Source organism: Rhamphochromis longiceps, linkage group LG4, assembly GCF_057381845.1.
Source record: "Rhamphochromis longiceps isolate RC_006_pf linkage group LG4, R_longiceps_female_GT1.1, whole genome shotgun sequence".
Lineage (NCBI taxonomy): Eukaryota > Metazoa > Chordata > Actinopteri > Cichliformes > Cichlidae > Rhamphochromis > Rhamphochromis longiceps.
Window position 1 is genome coordinate 11,533,567 of NC_140560.1, and position 11,278 is coordinate 11,544,844.

General features: G+C 42.7%; 3 protein-coding genes across 4 annotated transcripts; 2 read left to right on the forward strand and 1 right to left on the reverse strand.

Annotated features, from left to right (window-relative positions):
* The first annotated feature begins 91 nt into the window (after window positions 1-91).
* Window positions 92-7,415, forward strand: fam234b (family with sequence similarity 234 member B). The gene is made up of 13 exons (XM_085403278.1): window positions 92-212; window positions 1,624-2,172; window positions 2,516-2,620; window positions 3,241-3,408; window positions 3,510-3,625; window positions 3,818-3,968; window positions 4,790-4,931; window positions 5,102-5,302; window positions 5,675-5,753; window positions 5,879-6,046; window positions 6,182-6,302; window positions 6,405-6,625; window positions 6,709-7,415. The coding sequence occupies exons 1-13, from the start codon at window positions 176-178 to the stop codon at window positions 6,709-6,711; spliced, it is 2,061 nt and encodes a 686-aa protein (XP_085259404.1). The 5' UTR covers window positions 92-175; the 3' UTR covers window positions 6,712-7,415.
* Window positions 7,414-8,632, forward strand: smdt1a (single-pass membrane protein with aspartate-rich tail 1a). 2 transcript variants are annotated; one of them, XM_085403280.1, is made up of 3 exons: window positions 7,414-7,624; window positions 7,741-7,906; window positions 8,423-8,632. In XM_085403280.1, exons 1-2 carry the CDS (start codon window positions 7,469-7,471, stop codon window positions 7,876-7,878), a joined length of 294 nt encoding a protein of 97 aa, XP_085259406.1. In that variant the 5' UTR covers window positions 7,414-7,468; the 3' UTR covers window positions 7,879-7,906; window positions 8,423-8,632. The 2 variants fall into 2 exon arrangements, with proteins under 2 accessions (XP_085259406.1, XP_085259407.1); XM_085403281.1 differs by having other exon boundaries at window positions 7,741-7,898.
* A 439-nt stretch (window positions 8,633-9,071) lies between these two features.
* On the reverse strand, window positions 9,072-10,954 carry ndufa6 (NADH:ubiquinone oxidoreductase subunit A6). Its single transcript, XM_085403279.1, has 3 exons — window positions 10,792-10,954; window positions 9,469-9,584; window positions 9,072-9,302 (listed from the first exon to the last, which is right to left on the reverse strand). Exons 1-3 carry the CDS (start codon window positions 10,928-10,930, stop codon window positions 9,171-9,173), a joined length of 387 nt encoding a protein of 128 aa, XP_085259405.1. The 5' UTR covers window positions 10,931-10,954; the 3' UTR covers window positions 9,072-9,170.
* Between the last annotated feature and the right edge of the window lie 324 nt (window positions 10,955-11,278).

An 11,278-nucleotide genomic window follows, 5' to 3' on the forward strand; every position in this document is an offset into this window, starting at 1 on the left:
TTTTTACACTGTTTATAAATATATATGTACAGTTACAGACGTCGCAAAACAAGAGTTCCTCATAAACTACAAGTCCCATGATGCAAATGGTCTGGCGCAAAGCCAAACTGTTGGTTCGGTGGGTCTGTGGGTTCGTACATCACTGCTACCTCACGTCGGCTCTGTTAGAGGAGAAATGGCTGCAGCGCTGTCCCGTGCCCTCAAACTGCCCGGTAAGATGCCGCACTGATTTGTATTATTTATCAGACCAATGTGCAGACGTAACGGAGCTTAGCTTCATTGATAGTCTGTGCTCTCCCATTTCGCTTCTCAGCCTTCTCAATGTAGTGAAGTCATTTGATTTTACTGGCTTGTCATACGCAGTTGTCAGGTTTTCCGTTTTATCTCTGCCAATTTCTCGTGCCAATTTTTTAATCCTAGTCAAATCAGATGGCCGCAGTTTTTCTGTTTGTGTAGTGCAGCGTCAGAGCGGCACGTTGACGGCGCTGTGTGGTGGTGCTGAACGACGGCTAGCTGCTCGCTAATGTTAACAACCTGCTGTTAGACAGTTCACCATTAAAAAAAAATCATGACAAATACATAATACAAGCTCAGACCTGGCGACAATATCCTACTGGAAACAGTGATGCCCATCATTGCCTGTATTACGGTAATACTATTTCTATTCTATTCTGTTCTTCTTTCCATTCTTTCTTCTAATGGTATTTCTATTTAATTAAAGAAATCTGTAATATGAAAAAAAAAATGCTGACAAGCATTGATGAAATAAAATAACCAAGCTAACGTCATCGTGTTATTACTATTTTTATTTTTTATTGTTGTTTTAAGTGTGTTATTGTGCAATAGGGGGGCTACAATCAAAAAAATGCCTCAAAATACAGGAATCAGAATACTTTATTGATCCCTGGGGGAAATTGTTTTTTGTTACAGTGCTCCATTATAAACCAACATTAAGACAAGACAGACAATACGCTAACTAAGAATAGTACAATATATACATATATATATATACATACATAAGTCACTCATAAATAAATAGCTGGAAAAGAAACGTGTAGTTGTAGCAGTAACCAGTGTGTTAAGTGGATGCGTTAGATCCACTATTTTTCTAGTTTTGCCTCTGCCCACCTCTACAGTATGGTAGTAAAGTGGTGTAATCAAACATCAGAGGCTCAAAATTATTGTATATTATATATTAAATTAACGTTTAAATATAAGTATAGTTTTTAATACTTGCATGAAAATCCTTTGTAGTCACTATTTGCCTGAGGTCTAAAACCCACTGACGTCACAAAATGCTGTGTTTTCTCCCTTGAGATGCTCTGTCGTGCCTTTACTGCAGCCACGTTTGGTCGCTGCTTGTTTTGTGGGTCTCTGATTTCAGTTTTGTTAGCTCCTCTATAGGTGCTTCATTGTGTTTAGATCAGGTGACTGACTCCGCTATTGAATAATATCTAATTTGTTTGTGTTGAGAAACTCTGGTTGCTTTCGCAGTTTGCTTTGGGTCATTATTCTTTTGTACTGTGAAGAGCTGTCTGTTCAGTTTTGTAGCATTTGTCTGAATCTGTCTGTCATGTTCAAACCAGTGTACTCCTAATGAGCAGTTTCTGTGTGTCTTTGCAGGGAAGAAGGGCTCGGAGCTCGGGGAGTATGACCCTCTCACCCAAGCAGATAGTGATGACGAGAGCGAAGAGGATGACCTTGTGCTCAACTACCCCCGAAATGGTCTCGGCAGGGATAGCTGCCTGGGCACGGGGTCTTCCAAGCTGCGCGGCGGCCGATCTGGAAGACTTGTCGGCGCGGAAGACGGGGTGCAAGACGAGGACGAGGACGAAGAGGAGGACGAGTGGAGGGAGCGACTCCCCAGCAAATCCAGGCAGGACAGGAATGACATGAAGGGAGTGCAGTACTGGAGCCACAGGGACTCGGACGGAGAGAGGAAGAGGGAGGACAGAGGGGGCCCTGGAGCAATGGGGGGTGCTGGGCTAGGGCTTCACAGTTCTGATGAACAAAAAAGGCTGAGGGTGAAGAACGCTATCCGAAGTGCGTTTTTTCTGGTGCCTCTGGTGTGTGCCACAGTGGTTGTGTTGCTCTGTGCGTTCCTGATTCCATGCCAGAAGGGAGACCTGGAAAAGAGGCTGCAGTGGGAGAAAGCACTGGGAGGGACAGGAGGTAAGAACATTAATGCACATTTAGGGACTCTTTTATTAATGCCCATCATGTAACATAGCATACAGATTAGTAGGCCTGTAGTTAGCTCCAGAGTAAACTAGGAAAAATAAACAGCCAGTGCTTGATAAGAACTCGCTCTCCTCTGCTGATATCTAAAGTGAGTGGTGCCACGATAATAAGGCTTATTCAGGAGTCGTCGAGGCTAGACAAAGTGCCTAACCCTGTAATTTTCCACCTGTCATTACACAGGCTTGTGAAACATCTTTCTACCCATCACATGCTCTGTTTACACATGAAACATTGCTTCTGTTAGTGGGTGGTGTTCATGTTTTTTTCTTTTTAGGTGTCACGCCACCCGCGCTGGCACTGTGGGATGTTGATGGTGATTCAGTGGAGGATGTGTTCTTGGGTGTTACCGAATCGACCAATGAGACCCACACCACACAAAGTATGTGCGATATGTAAATATCTTTGCAGCCTCATGCCGGTACCCATCCACAGCTGTGATCAGAAGTTTACTTACTCATCATGAGCATTTGTGTCATGGTAATTTTGGGCTTTCAGTGGTTTCTTTGAACTCTTCTTTTTCCAGGCTGGAATAATTGTACAGCACACATCTTTAATTACTTTAAAAAAAAAAAGAACTGTGTGCACAAGTGTATATTTATTTTGCTTCTGGCATCATTCTGATTGGCTTCTGCAGAACTGGTGGAGTTCCTTTAAATTGGTTGGTTTCCAACCATGGACCCGGGTTTTTAAGTGTAGTCGATAGTAGATTTGAGGTTCAGAAGCCTAATGTTAACCTGTTTTATCCATTTCAAAACTGGTTTTGATGTGTGTTTGGGATCATTGACCTCTTGGAACACTGAACTGCATTTGAGTTTCAGCCGTCTAGCTGTTGATTTGAGGTGATGTTGAAGAATTTGGATGTAGTCCTTCATTATTCCATACAATTTGTGCAGTGATCCACTACCACTGGCAGCAAAAAGTCATTGAAGATGACTCTGTGTGCTTTCTCTCTCTGTAACCTCTTTGATATTTATACATGGTGTATGCGCTTCATCCCAGTTTACAGTGCAGTGGCCCTTTCTGCCGTCAGCGGCAAGGTGCTGTGGAAAAAAGTCATGTCAGAGGCTGTGATGTACATCCAGTGTGGTCTGCAGTACAGCACCGTGCCGTCGCCCGTGTGCCTCCTCATCTGCAAATCCTACATCATGGCTGTCAACGGCACCACAGGTCGGACTCAGTGCTGTCCCAGCTGTGCAGAAGTAAATAAAATTAATCAACTGCAAGTATTCATTTCTAAGCATTCAAAGATATTTCCTTTCCCTCCACAGGAAAGAAGCTGTGGTCATCATCAATTAAGAGCATTGAATCTCAGGCAGTGTTACTTCCAGACCTCCAGGGCGACTCACACCCAGATCTGCTTGTAGCCACCCTGCCAGCGGATGATGTATGCCAGCCTCCCTTATTTCTTCATGTGCTATATTGATGCATGTTACAGTTTGCAGAGCATTATTTTTTTTTGTAGTGTTCACGTAAGCACAATTCATTCATTCTAATTCATTTAACAATCATTACGAGCTGAAGAATTTACAGTTTGCTTGTATTTTTATTTATTTTTTGCTGCTTTGTGTATTTTCAGAAATTCGATCTCTCTCTGACTTTGATCTCTGGAGAGACGGGAGCGTTACTCGGACGTGCTGTGCCTTTCAACGTCACAGCCCAAGGGACGCTGATTGGTCCCTGGCTATATGAGACACAACAAGGAGTATACTACATCCTGTTTGGTCTAGGTGACGTTTCAGTAAAAGGACTAAATGTTACAATCCCTGACAATGCTGCTTTAAATGGAGAAAATCTTGGGGGGTGGCTGTTATGAGGAAAAGCAGCTCAGAAACTTTACTAGCGGCACACATTGTTGTGTGCCTCAACGAAAGGCAGATCGGGTCCCCCCTTGCGATGAAGGGGGGGACCCGATCTGGCTTCCAACACCTCTCCGCCGGATCGAGCTGTACGCTCTACCTCTCCACTGCCTCCCAGAAAAGGGAAGAAGAGCAGAGGGGAGAAGAGCGGAATATTTTTCTTTCCTATTCTTTCATTCCTTCTTTTAGATTCACTACCATGAGGTTAACTGCTTAAATACTTAAAGATTGCTCCAAAAAGAATCACCCCATGAGCTTTTCTGTGTGCTCATATTGCAAGAGTTTTGATTATAACGACACATATTATAATATTTTTCTAGCAAAATGGGAAACAGGTGCAAACACACGGAAATCCTGTATTAGGCAAACACAGTTTTCTAACCAGCTTGAAAGTCAAAATTTGGTATGACCATCTTTATTCTACAACACAGCCTGATCTGTCTTAGGCAGATTTCTTATGATTTCATTAAGTAGTCGTCAGGAATAGTTCTCCGGGCTTCTTGAAGGACATTCACAGCTTTCTAACTGGGAAAATAATCAGATAAAATTAAGCATATTTTCATTAAATATACTAAAGTTATTGAACAACAACAACTGATTCTGAGGAGCTCATTTAAGAACTATTGAAGTGACCCTTGAAGTTATTTTAATGGTGGTTTCACAGGACCTTGTGTCATCGTGTGTTCCCTTAGGTAATGTGAAGGCCGTCTCCCTGCGAGACATCTACTTTCAGGCTACTGGAAAACTGCCCGAAACTCAGGCGCTTCGAAAGAAGGATTCAGGGTGGGAGGGCATGAAGAAGGACAATTTCTCTTCCATCATACAAATTTACAGGTGGGTGTCTGCTATTGATGCATAGATCTGTTTTCAATGTGCAAACTCTTCTTTGTTTGTTAAATACCAAATACATTTAACCAGCTGGCACTAAAGTAGAAAGCAGATTACTAGATATATGTTTTTGTCTAAAATAAGTCAAAATCAGATCTTTGTTGTGTCCTTTCTAGCCCACGTGACCATGACCAGGCCAGGTTCCTGCTCCCTCTTGTGGCTGGTTTTGGCAGAAACCACAACAACCTGGACACCGCTTCGAACCTGAACTCCACCAGAAGTGACTGGGTGCTGGTGTATGGAGGCAGCGTACAGTTACTGCTCCGGCAGAAGAATTTGCGAAAGAAATGGACCTACAAAACAGCTTCCAGTCAAAGGTACAGTCCTGTTTATTTTTTCCCCCCTGCAGCAACCACTTGAGGGTGGTGAGGTTTGAACAAACTGATGTGCTTGAAAATTATATTTTGGCGAGGGGCGCCTTACTATTGCCATGAGGTGGTCTGAAGTTTTCAATAGTTCATGTAACTGTTGTTTTAGCAACTTTCTGTGTGGTAATCGTGTGATTAATGCAAAATCATTAGAGAGAAGAGCACTCAGTCAGATATGGTTTCCCTGACTTCATTTTAGCTGCATGCCCCGATCTTTGTTGTTGTTGTTTTTTTAAAATCACATTCCACCAAAACATCTGTCCCATCCTTTGGAAAACTAGAAAAATATGCGTTCCTAAAATACTTATTTGTATGTCACAGTCAACCAGTGGCAGGACACTTCAATAGCGATGGAATCCTCGATCTTTTCATTCAGCATTCATCAAACGGAGTCATGAAGGTAAAACAAACAAACCAAAGGTTCTTTCATGCTTTTTTCCCCCTCAGGGCTGAAATTACTTTGCTGACATGTAACATCTGCTCCGATCTTACTGGTGGTTTTTCCTCCTCTTCTTTGTCTTTCAGACATTAATCATCGATGGGGCGAATGGGACCCGTTTGTGGGCCGCCGAGTTCGTGTGTCCCCATCTTCGTATAGAAACTTCTGCAATCTCCACGTCCACGGGCCAATCCGCTTTCCTGTTCTGGGCCAGCGATCCAATCAAAGCACAGAAGAATGTTACCAAGACAACCGTAAGTCTTCCTCAGATAGAATTGCTAGGTTAATGAGAACCCAGGAAGAGGAGCCCTCTGTGATCATTTTACTCCATTGTGCTCGACTCTGTTAAGGAGTCTTTTGTGCTAAATGTGCTCTCCGGCTGTTTATAGGTGTCGCCGGGTGTTGCCGTGGCAGAGCCTCTCATTCGAAAGCTCTACCTGCTCCATCCTACATATCCCACAGTTCTGCTGGAGCTCGCCAGTACCACAGACACAGCAGTCACATCTGCAGGTAATCGCCACCGTGCCTTTAAAAAGAAACATAGAACAGAGCCTCTCTCTGTACTGTACTCTGTACTTTTTTTAATGAATGACCACTCTTCCTCACTGATAGTGCGCTACCAAGACCATCAGAAAGACGCATCCTACATCACAGTGTCCTCCAGTACCATGCCCAACTCTGTCCCCAGCACTTACATAGTCAAGTGTGTGAGCCTCAGAGCTGCTATCACCAAAGGGCAAACTGTGTGGATAGGAGATGGCAGCAAGACCGCGGGAGCCCTTAAACCCGGTGAGGTCAGCAAGTTCTTCAGACATCTGACCTTCAGACATCAGGTGAGAAAGGGAATCGCAGGGTGCGGACAGTCAGATCTGGAGTGTCGCTAATTTTGACGAGTGAATCTCTCTCAACTCTGTAGTGAGGAGCCAGCTCTGCTACCACGACCCTGCCTCACAAGTACGCGGTACAGCCACAAGGACTTGAGTAAGGATGAAAGGGACGAAAAGCTGCGGATGACTCTGCACCGGGGCGATGATGGCAGTTCATCCACGAAGCTGTTTACATCACGTTTGATTCAAACAAAAGTCAAATTTCATTTCTGGTACTTGAGAAAGACATCTGTTTTTGTTTTGTTTTTTTAAATTGAAACTTTCTTTAAATAATTTAAGTCACATTTAGGAAGTCTGATCTTTACCTGGTTGTTTCTTCACTTGACAACAGCGGAGTAACTTAACACTTGAACAGTGCATGTCTAGCATGCATCTCTCGTAATTCCAGTATCTACTGTGTGGTACGGTCCACTATTTCAATGCATTTTGTCATGATTACTGTTCTTCTGCTCCTTGATGTTTTAGTTAGTATAAGAATTCTGTAAATATTTAATGCTGTACAGTAATTTATTGATTTGCCTTTTTGCCGTCTGAACTTTTTAAGATGAATGAACCGCTGTTTGCTAAGGATTATGATATTTAAATGTAAGCTGCAAGACAAAGTAAAGCGCAATGTATAGCCTCCGTGTTTTATTTCAACTTTGGGAAATGCAGTCGGGAAAATAAAAACAAAAACGCGGTGCTGTTGAGTCACCACAGGGGGGCGCTGTTTCCGCCCTCTTCTTGCACATCACAATTCATCTCCGGTTCGTTTTCCGCATTGCCGCTGCATCGTCAAACGCTGTAAACATGGCGTCGGCCCTCAGTCGCCTCGTCAGGCTGTCTATCCTCAGAGCCCCCCGCAGATCCCCGCTGACCCCCTCCAGTGTACCGGGGAACACCGTGACAGCGTGCCGGACGGCCGTGTGCTCGTCGTCCGGTGCTATGCTCCCCAAACCCAGAAAGGTGAGTCTCATTTGCACGCAGTGTTACGAAATCAGATCCTCGGAAGGTGTAGTCTCACGAGCGCCGTTAAATAACGTTGTTGTTTCTGTGGTGGGGTGTGTGACACCGGGGAGCAGACCCCCTTCGGCCTTATCCGGATCGCCCTGATAGTGGTACCCTTCTTGTATGTGGGGACGCAGATCAGCAAGAACTTTGCCGCCCTCCTGGAGGAGCACGACATCTTCGTCCCCGAGGACGACGATGATGATGATTGAGGGGGTCTGGAAAGCTTCAGGTTAGCAGGTATCGCTGGCTGTCGCTGTGGGTGTGGCAGAGTGCACGCTCCCTGCTCCGTCTGTGTTGTACAGTGTTGTTCAGTACAGACTGAAATGTGGGAGTTACCATTGCAATTAAAAAAAATAACATGCTTCATTAAAAGGTACCTATTAAGATTCGTTTTCTATCATATATATGTGTACTATAATAGTGATGGATGCTTTTATGAAAAACACTGAGTAATCCATGCGAGTCAAAAAGAAGGAAAATCAATACATAGTCATTTTACAATCTTTGTGAGGGGTCACCAATCAGTACAATAGGTCCCCTTTGCTGTTGCCGACCAGGCTTTAAGATTGCTGCTCAGAGCTTCAGCTCTGTAATAAAAACATTACGCTCACATTAGCAGCTTGAATGCTTCTGTCTGCTTTATTTTTCTTCAGGCTTTTGCAGCAGTTCTTAAACATCTCATATTAAGATGTAACCGTTTACAGGCCTTTATAGTGTAAAAATAAATCAACACACTTTTTCTGCCCCTCACAGATTGTGTATTGTGTGACGATGACCACCGCCCAGCGTCAGTGAGCATCTCAGCAGATTAACACCTTGCCGGAGTTGCGTCTTTGTGCACTAGATTCAGGGTTTTTGCTGCCCCGGGCTGATCGTATTGTACTGTATTTGTCATTCACTACTCACATCTTACACATCGATACCAGAACACAATGATTTCAATAAAATTTAATTTTCTATCAACTGTTTAAAACACTTCATTGCATGAAATATGAAACTTGTTTGGAACAAAGCTGTTAAGTTATTCCCAGGAGCTGTTTCATGTCCAGTTTTATGGATTATACCTTCTTAAGGAGGACAAAATCCAGACTGTAAAATGTTATTTGTCCCTCTTACTGTTAGAGCTTTCGGCTCAGTTTTGGTCTGGAAATGTCAATTTTCCAAATACAAGATTAAAGCTTTTCATAGCAGCAGGAAAAAAATAATAATAAAACTGATGAAATCAATAATAATAATGAAGATTCAGCTCTCACATGCTTTTCCTACTGTCTGCAGTGAAAAAGCTTTATGTTGTTTGAAACAACCCGCTCACAACAGCATCTGCACGTTCAGTCATGGTGTGCTGATGGCTTTAATTGATCCAACTGACAATATCAATAATAAAAAGACACTGAACTATAGATAGGTGATTGTTAAGTGTATATTTACAATAAAGAGAAACAGCTGTCAAATTGGACACAACCAAAAAACAGGTCACAGGGCAGGCCGAGAGCTGTACAGTTCATTGGTCGTGTCCCCGGTAGAATTTGGACAGGAAGTCGGTGGGGCGAGGTTCTTCAGACTCGTAGAAATAGCGCATTATGTGGGTCTTCTGCTTCCAGACGTGGATCGTTTCCTGAAGTTCCATTTTCCCCTTTAAATAGCACACACACACAAAAAACGGAGAACACCACAACACACCGTGAAGTAAACAACTCAGTGTGGCTCTAAGTTAGATTTAATCAGCAATCAGAGCCCTAAGAGACACTGCCTTGAGAAAAATCATATTTACTGTTTCTTGTCACAGGTGCTGCTTTTACCTTAATGACCAACATGTCGATCACACGGGGGTCGGTGATGTGCTTGTTCTTGTCAAACATCTCCCTAACTTTGTCTCTTCCTTGGCGTGTCGTGATGTCCAGCTGAAACATTGCGACTGCAGAGGAACAGACACAAACGGAGAGCCATTTTGGTTCTGCTACACACACTTTATCCAGGACATCATTCCTAAATGTTACTATTACAGCTGCATGAATTAAATCAATCTACAGCAGCTATTTGAAATAAAATTGTCCTACTGTCTTTGTTTTTGCAAAGTTGCCACTCATCATCATCATTATGCCATATTTGTTTTGCTACATCAGATCAGATGATCATCAGCATTTGGGTGTTAAACATAAGGAAATCACTCTGTTTGTAATTGATTGATTTTGAAGAGGTAAATAGTAATAATATCGTAATAACAAAATGCACTGAACAGAAAGCAAAATAGAAAAAAAATCACGTTGCAAGGAATAAATCTATACAGCGAACAATTTACATGTTCGAAAAGGTCTAAAGTACACATTTATTTAATCCTACTCCCTTAATGCTATTTAATAATTTACTCATCAGTGTTCCTCGATATAACATGTAATCAGACAATATACATAATTAACTATGTACTAGTCTGCACATAAAACAATATATATATTTAATTCCAAACTTGTACTGTTCCACATTTTTACACCGCATATGGATATAGGAAAATTGTTCTTTTAAAAATCCGAAGATTTAATGTACCCCTTAGATGTACACCTTAAATAAACCTCTTAAAGGATCTGATGGGTAACCGTGTAAGTAACCACCTGCTAGGAGCCAAAACAAAGTGAATGCTGAACATGGAATTCTTGCTAACTACGGGTGTTACGAAGCTGCTTTACATATTATATTCAATAAAGTAACAGGTCTTCTGTAAGCATGAACCCACACAACAACGTAACGTAATATATGCACCTCTTTTCTTTTTTAATCGATTCTGTATTTGTTTGTATGATTTTAAGTTAAAATGTGTGGACATAAAGTACAGAGTACATAATCCTCGATGCAGCCTCATCTGCCTGGAGCCCAAAATGAACGCTAGCTAGAGTCAGTATCTAAAGGTTGCTTTGAAGTCATGAACTTCCCTTTACAGTTTAGATTAAACGGAAACATCACCATCTCTATCTGACACAAGAGAGGAGAGAGTCTTTAAAACATTGTCATATTCAGGATCCTCTGTGCTAGCAGCTAATGTTAATTATTCTGCACCGCTCCATAGACGCGACCTTGACGCTCGCCTCGCTTCTTCCACACAGTTTACCCGCTAAAGGGAGCACACGTACCTGTGTTGGGGACCTCCCGGTACCATGCTCGGTATAACTCCCGGACTCGGCGCTTAGCCTCGTCCAAATCACGGCTAAAAATCGGTTTAACGACTTTAGCAGCACCAGCTGCCGTCCGGGTCGCCGCTGTGGACGCCATAACTGCTACTGTTGCTATTTTCCGGTTTCATTAAATTAGTGCTGAAAGCGCTCTGCTGCCACCTAGAGGTACGGCTGGTTCAAGACACCGCTCACAAAATGAAGGGAACGCTTCATTACAGAATAACACAAAATTTGTTAAACTTCAGGGATATCAACCTGTCCAGTTAAGAAGCAGAAACCACTGTGGATCCGTTTCACTTGCTCTGGTGGAAAGAAAAGTAACAACAGGTCAAACTGGACAACCTCCTAAAAGATGGTTTTACAGGTCATTCCCAGAGACTCTTGCTGTGTGCCCCCCCCAGAAAAAAAAAACCCAACTGATTTTTCTCATGCTAGCATTATGATA

Coding starts and splice junctions, on each gene's coding strand:
- fam234b (XM_085403278.1), top strand. CDS start 176: ATGGCTGCAGCGCTGTCCCGTGCCCTCAAACTGCCCG. Junction 3,626..3,817: donor CCACCCTGCCAGCGGATGAT/GTATGCCAGCCT, acceptor GTGTATTTTCAG/AAATTCGATCTCTCTCTGAC. Junction 5,754..5,878: donor CATCAAACGGAGTCATGAAG/GTAAAACAAACA, acceptor TTTGTCTTTCAG/ACATTAATCATCGATGGGGC.
- smdt1a (XM_085403280.1), top strand. CDS start 7,469: ATGGCGTCGGCCCTCAGTCGCCTCGTCAGGCTGTCTATCCTCAGAGCC. Junction 7,625..7,740: donor TGCTCCCCAAACCCAGAAAG/GTGAGTCTCATT, acceptor ACCGGGGAGCAG/ACCCCCTTCGGCCTTATCCG.
- ndufa6 (XM_085403279.1), bottom strand. CDS start 10,930: ATGGCGTCCACAGCGGCGACCCGGACGGCAGCTGGTGCTGCTAAAGTC. Junction 9,585..10,791: donor CCGGGAGGTCCCCAACACAG/GTACGTGTGCTC, acceptor GTTCCTCTGCAG/TCGCAATGTTTCAGCTGGAC. Junction 9,303..9,468: donor TCGACATGTTGGTCATTAAG/GTAAAAGCAGCA, acceptor TGCTATTTAAAG/GGGAAAATGGAACTTCAGGA.